At 40.3% G+C, this 6,856-nt stretch overlaps 1 protein-coding gene across 1 annotated transcript; it reads left to right on the top strand.

The window, feature by feature from the left end:
• Window positions 1-1,534: 1,534 nt before the first annotated feature.
• Window positions 1,535-4,403, top strand: LOC125304637 (G2/mitotic-specific cyclin-B1-like). Its single transcript, XM_048259066.1, has 9 exons — window positions 1,535-1,641; window positions 1,737-1,853; window positions 1,938-2,018; window positions 2,143-2,328; window positions 2,760-2,918; window positions 3,002-3,238; window positions 3,313-3,453; window positions 3,570-3,680; window positions 4,131-4,403. The coding sequence occupies exons 1-9, from the start codon at window positions 1,591-1,593 to the stop codon at window positions 4,233-4,235; spliced, it is 1,188 nt and encodes a 395-aa protein (XP_048115023.1). The 5' UTR covers window positions 1,535-1,590; the 3' UTR covers window positions 4,236-4,403.
• The last annotated feature ends 2,453 nt before the right edge of the window (window positions 4,404-6,856 follow it).

Here is a 6,856-nt window from a genome sequence, read left to right as displayed (position 1 = left end):
AAGTATTACTATTATTAATATAATATAATGTAATAATAGTAACAATATATCTAGCAGAGTGATAAAATATTATTTTTTGTAATTCCATCACCTTTATGGAACTATCTTGTTTCTTATATCAATTAACATTTGTCAAAATGTTTTTAATAGGTAATAGGCTTAGCCAAAAGTGCAGGCCCAAAAAAATCACCATTTTGGGGATATTATTGAATTTATATTGAGTTTTTGGGAAAATGTCTAAATGCCATATGTTTTAATCTGTTTAAGTTAAGGTACCCAATTTATTTGAACTGTAGGCTATTTTAACCTGTAAGAGGTTTATGTTTGAAGGAAATTTTATTTCTGATATTTGACAAATATCTGACAAAATTATAATTTTATAATGATTTAAAATTGTTAGAAAAATGTAAATGATCAATTAACCTCTGTAAATATGTATTTGATAGAAAAGGACAGTTATTTGCTAAAATGACACTGTTTTTACCGGAAATGTCCCCATAGCATAGCAAAAAGTGTGTAAAAATGTGCCATTTTGGAATACCATATTTGGACAAAATTCAACATGCCCCAAGTTTTAATCTGTTCCAATAGGGGTTCTGACTGACCAGGAATTCATGGAGAAAACTTTGACCAAAAAATAGGCCTAATGTTTCCCAGCAGATGACCTGTCTAAAGGGATCGCATCTCTTATCTCGCAGAAGCTGTTTTTCATAGTGTGTATATATCACCCTCTAGTGGTCAAAGTTGCGAATTGCAATGCAAACTAATGGGTTCTGCTCTGTAGCCTACTCGGTTTGGTTTACCAGGCTTGTTCTACAACCACCTAATGAAACTGACTCCCAGTGTTCTCCTAGCTTTCTCAGTTGGTGGCCTCCTCGCCAGCCTGGGGGCATCTGTGCCAGTAATGCCCAGTCCCACAGCCATGGCAGGAATGGGCTCTCCTCCAATGGAGGACGGACATTGTGTTCTTAACCCATTCAAATGGGAAGAAGATAGGCCAATGCCTACAGTATATTCTATCTTGTGTGTTAAGTTGAAATGCCTTGTCCTGCAGTGGAACATGACAAAGTGAAATCGCTATTAGCCTATCAAAATGGATTGTCAAGGTCACATTAAGTTTCTTCAATCTAGCCTATAACCTAGCATGCATTGCTTCATTTCAAGGCTATCTTATTTGTTATCACTGGTGTGTGCCTTTGACGAAGTTAAATTGGTTAAATTGATTTTATGCCATCTTTTCTACCCGTCTTTCATGCACCCCCCTGCTTATTATAAAGGCACGCCAGCCCAGTTGCCTAGGCCTACACGTCAGCTACGAAACAAGTCTACGTGTCGTTTTCAGTTTCGTAGGGCTAAATTGGAAGAGATAACAGTTTACCATGAAATTTGGAACAATTTGGGATATTTTAACCATTTTCTTGTTAACTTTTGCCCCCCAAAACTCGCATCGGAAATGACAGATTACATGATTGTAATCACATGTTGGGATGTAGGCGCAGGTGTGCTCCAAATCTAAACGAATCACGTTTGAGACAGAAACCATTTAAATTTGTTGCACATGTGTGAAAGTTGAGCTTTTTCGGGTGTTTCATGTGGAATTACACAAATACTATCTCTTTAATGGCTCTCCGTATTCCTCAAGTAAGTAAACTACCTCTTTTTAGGTGCTTTGGGAGAAGTGGTAGGCGATGTTTGATCCTTTGATCTTGATTTGATCCTTTTTGTTTTTACATCAGCGCGCTCAAAATCAGATTGCAATGGAAAAACCGGTTGAAGGCCCAATACGGTCATTGAGGTCAAGGCAGGTTTTTGGCGTTCTGGCCACTAACGCCGTGTCAAGGCCAACTTTGAAGGTACGATTTGGTTTGAAATGGTTATCTATTGATTAAGTTGTAGCCTATGTGTCAAATGCATCAGTTCACTATAATTTGTGTTAGGAGGTTAAACCAGCACCTACGAGTAAGACCGCCAAGGAACCACAACTTCGCAATGAACCTGTCTCAAAGCCTGACGTAAAGGTGAGTTGAATTGTATGTCATCAATTGGCACTAACTAGAGGGCGATGGGTCACTGCTGGATGCTTTCTTTTGCCAACACGATCATGACGAGATTTGTGTCATTTGCTGGTGCTCTGGTTTACAGATTATGTCTGCCCCAGCGTGCCCGGAGCCCATGGAGATTGAGAGCACTGTACCGCAAGCTCTTTGCCAGGCCTTTTCAGATGCTCTAATTGAAGACCTCAAAGATGTGGATGCAGAAGACTATAATAACCCCATGCTTTGCAGTGAATATGTCAAGGAAATTTACAAATATCTACAACAACTTGAGGTTTGTTTTAAGACTGGAGGAGTAGCCTGGTTAATTAGGCTATGTTTAGTTATTGGGAGACACTTATCCAAAGTGATTCACCTCAGACATTACATTGACACAAAAATTAACAATTTGAAGTCATAGTCTAGGTAAGAAAAGCAATATTAGTAATGGACTAAATGAATTAACAGCATAATAGCAAAAACTATAGGCCTAAACTTGCCTTGACTTTAAGAATTCATTTTTTGGATATGAGGGAACAGCTGGATTGTGTTTAGAAGGCTGTTTGTAGATTCACAATGCAGTTGAAGATCTTGTCTTTGACCTCAAACATTCAGTGCCTTTTTCTTTATTTCATTTTAGCTTACTGGTGAGAAAATGCTAATATTGCTACAGTATTTCTAAGTCAAGTTTTACATTTTTACATTTATGTCAACCTCTTCCTCCAGTCTGACCAGGCAGTCAGGCCAAGATACCTTGAGGGCCAGGAGGTAACAGAGAATATGCGTGCAATCCTCATTGACTGGCTTGTTCGGGTCCATGTCAACTTCAAACTGCTGCAGGAGACCATGTATATGACTGTTGCAATTATTGACCGCTTCCTCCAGGTAAGAAGTATCTTCATTTGCTTATGCAGTGTGTTTGTTGTAATTGCATCATATGAAGATTTTGGTGGTTGTGTTCCTGGCAGGACAATCCCGTGTCAAGAAAGCAACTCCAACTTGTGGGTGTGACTGCCATGTTCATCGCCTCTAAGTATGAGGAGATGTATCCCCCTGAGATCACAGACTTTGTGTTTGTGGCTGACTCGGCTTACACTGCCACTCAAATCAGATGGATGGAGATGAAGATCCTGCGGGTCCTTGACTTCAGTGTTGGACGCCCACAGCCCCTTCAGTTTCTTCGAAGAGCTTCCAAGATTGGAGACGTACGTTGTAAGAGAATTGTGTCATGGCAGTCACTAATTTGCATTAGTCAAGAATATGTGTGTGTGTTTTGTAGGTTACTGTTATGCATCACACCCTGGCTAAGTACCTGACGGAGCTCTCCATGCTGGACTACGACATGGTTCACTTTCCACCCTCTCAGGTGGCGAGTGCAGCCTTTGCCCTCACATTGAAACTGTACAGCTGTGGAGAATGGGTAGGTCACAATGCACTCCTGCTCTTGTACTGGCACCTTTTATTTTTTTTCTTTTTCTAAATCTACCTTTTTTGAACGGGACCCTGATGAATTTCCCTTTCTCAAACCTGTACTAGACTCCCACGTTGCAACACTACTTGGGCTATACCGAGGAAAGTTTGGTTCCAGTCATGAGGCACATTGCCAAGAATGTTGTGAAGGTGAACGAAGGACTCACAAAACACTTGGTAAGTCAGCACTGCACTTGCAGTCAGTATTAAAGGTTGTATCAGCGATTGCAGACATAAATTATTAAAATCCTTCCTAACGATCCGCTAGCTGCCCGCCCCATAAGCAGGCCGTCAAAACATGTCTTTGTAGGCAGCCTAGGCTCAGATCTGCACACAAAAATAATTGCTAACCACAAGTGTTGCCAACCACTTAAAGGCAAAATAAAGAGTTCCAACCAATAACTGACGAGATGAGTTCAGGAGAGTTTCAATTACACAGGGGGGAGGGAGTAGCAAGCTAGTTCTGTTTTGTTTGAACATCAACAGAAGTGATGTTACCCCACCATCGCTGATGCATCCTTTAAGTCTTGTGTTTGTAAAATGTGCTGAATTGGCTTCCAGTACTGACCTTTAGTGTTGGGTCTTCAGCTAATTTTGATCTTGATTTGCATTTATTTTCTCCTATAGGCTGTCAAGAACAAATACTCCAGTCAGAAACAGATGAGGATTGCTCTTATTTCTCAGTTGAAATCCTCTCTAATCAAGAACCTTGCCAAAGAAATCTCTTTGTGAGATGTGTGCCCAATGTTCTGACTGTACAAAGTGTAACTATTTCATGTTTGTAAACTTTTTTTATTGACTGATAAGTCTGACTGCCCTCATTATGCCAACAGTGTTTTTCAATCACTATGTTGTTAATAAACTATGTTTTTAATGTTTTTAATAAACCTTTTAATCTCATCTCTAAGTCCTTCTCTGACTTGTACAACCACTGGTGGGGGTGGCTGAAATTGGATTTAAAATGCATTTAAGGAGCTTCACAGCTAGGCTACAATCAGGTGTGCTGTTTAGTTCTCTTTGCAGATTGTGTGTGGTTTTTTTTTTTTTGTCACACCTTGCATGTGGCATTGATATGACCTTTTTGTTTCAACATCTGATCTTCCATCTTATTGCACTTGGAGAACCTTGATTAAACCTTTTTAGGCACTGAAGCTTGATTTACCTACAGTTTCTTATTTATGTTACCTATAGTTTATTATAAACTGTATGTTCCTTTTTGGCTGCTTTTACAGATCACTCATCCATAAGTAGTTTTAAACTGATCATGATTTGACTTAACTTTAATGTAATTCTGTTTTCAACTTGCGCCCTCACGAGAAGTGAATACCCTTACACTTCTGAGTTGTGTTCATTAACATGCATTGTAGGCTAACTTTTAATAAAAACCTTTTATACTAAATTTTGTTCTTAAACCATGTGTCATAGTTGACAGATATTTGCCATTACATTAACTGTGTTTAAATGGGCATTGAATTTCAGGCCTACAAAATCTATAGGCCTACGTATGGGTGTCAAACATCTACCAGAGGTCAATAAGCTTACTAATTTGTTTGTTAGGCTGCATGTAGCCCACCACCAGACACACACTGCTGCCATTATATTCACCTTATTCATGAAACCGGAAAATCCACCCGGTTTAGTGCAGTCTCAACAGGCTAAGTAGAATATGCATGAACTTATACTTATTTTGACATGTTCACAATTCTTACTCAATATGGATATTCTATATAATATACTGACAGACAGACAGAACATTTATAATAATTATAAAAATGTGCTTCTACATGGCATAAGATCAAGCACTGTCTACCACCACATTAAACACAAAGGCAGGAAATAATCTAATTTTAGTGCGAAGCCTGTGAGTGCCTTGCTTCAGAAATGGTTTTCAGCATAGCCTATTCATATGGCCTAGCTGAATTTAAAGAGCAATGCTAGGTAGGACACCCCCACACACACACACACACACACACACACACACACACACACAAATTCAGGTGATCAGGGACGGATCATGGCTTGTGCCAAGTGTGCACGTGCACAGGGGCCCTCAGCCAATGGGGGCCCTCGGATTTAAAAAAAATTGCCATGAATTTAGATTATGCCCGGTGCTTCTGTCTGTTAATTTGCGGCACAACTGAATGGTTATGGAACCGCGGACCGAAAGAAAAATAAACTAAATGTTTTCCTGATCAACAAATACTTCTTCATTCATAAAATATAGAGGCATAACATTTCGGTGGAAGTGGTAGGCTATGAGTGCTCATTCAATGTGTATGCGTGTTTGCGAAAGTGAAACTAGGTGAATGAAGTGAATCTGCAATGTTAATGAAAACAGCATAGCGATTGGATAGCCTAATAAATCGCGACTTGTTGTAGGCCTAACAGTAGCTTATATCGTAGCAAATAGCCTATGGCGATGCCGATGACAGATAGGCCTACACTTATTTCACTCGTCTCGAGTGAGCGCATAATGTGGGCTGTTGCGCAAAGAAATTAATTAGGGAGATGATCTGCATCTCCATTTACCAAACGCTATAGTTTTGTTAACATCTCCACTGTTAACGTGAAATATGTCTCCATGCAAGCTAGTGTCAAGCAGCAGTGAAGTGAAAACCTTATCATGCAGGTAGCCAATGTTCACGTCACCTGAAAATGGGCCCTGCTTGCTCTGTTAAAGTTTGTATTCCCCTTCCAAACGTGCGTTAAAAGGGTATATTTAACAGCCAGAATTTCGAAAATTTCCAGGGGGAGACACCCCGGAACCCCCCGTAATATGATCAGCACCACCTCTCACAAAATACTATCAACGTCCCTGCTACCGGTCCGTCAGATATGACAACTGTGTCCGGTCCATTTAGTGAAAAATGTTGCTGTAGACTGTTTGGACAGCAAAGGTAGATTACAGCCTAATAATAAAAACAGCTGCTGGAATTCATGTCTGTGTGGGCCTGAGTTATAATATATGACATAATGTACTACATTTTCATTGTGCGCAATTGTGCACCAGCCTGCACAGCGACAGCAAAGAGAGAAGCGCTGGCTGTACGCGCATGCGCAAACGCGCCCGCGCGCGTCGCGGTCAGGGGGAGGGGGGCGGGGGCTTTTTTGATATTGTGCACAGGGGCCCATATTTGTTTAATCCGTCCCTGCAGGTGATGGAAAGCTTTAATGAATCATCCTGACCCTAATCGATTGTTTTTAACCAATCTGATTGTACACTACTAGTTGCGAGTCAGTCAACCATCCACGTTTTTTTTATATATAAAATCAGGATGTCAGTAGCCTACGATAGGCTAGATTACTTTTGGTTCAGCCTTTCACAGCTGTGTTGCATCTTTGGCTGTAGTCAC

This window comes from Alosa alosa, chromosome 12 (assembly GCF_017589495.1).
Source record: "Alosa alosa isolate M-15738 ecotype Scorff River chromosome 12, AALO_Geno_1.1, whole genome shotgun sequence".
Taxonomy (NCBI): Eukaryota; Metazoa; Chordata; class Actinopteri; order Clupeiformes; family Clupeidae; genus Alosa; species Alosa alosa.
The sequence above is the reverse complement of the archived record's forward strand: the minus strand, read 5'-3'. Positions and strand labels throughout refer to the sequence as shown.

Bases quoted from the DNA above. Each gene is read 5' to 3' on its own strand.
- LOC125304637 (XM_048259066.1), top strand. From the start codon at position 1,591: ATGTGGAATTACACAAATACTATCTCTTTAATGGCTCTCCGTATTCCT. The intron at 3,239-3,312 runs GTACGTTGTAAG...TGTGTTTTGTAG, and splicing joins GAGCTTCCAAGATTGGAGAC to GTTACTGTTATGCATCACAC. The intron at 3,681-4,130 runs GTAAGTCAGCAC...TTTCTCCTATAG, and splicing joins AAGGACTCACAAAACACTTG to GCTGTCAAGAACAAATACTC.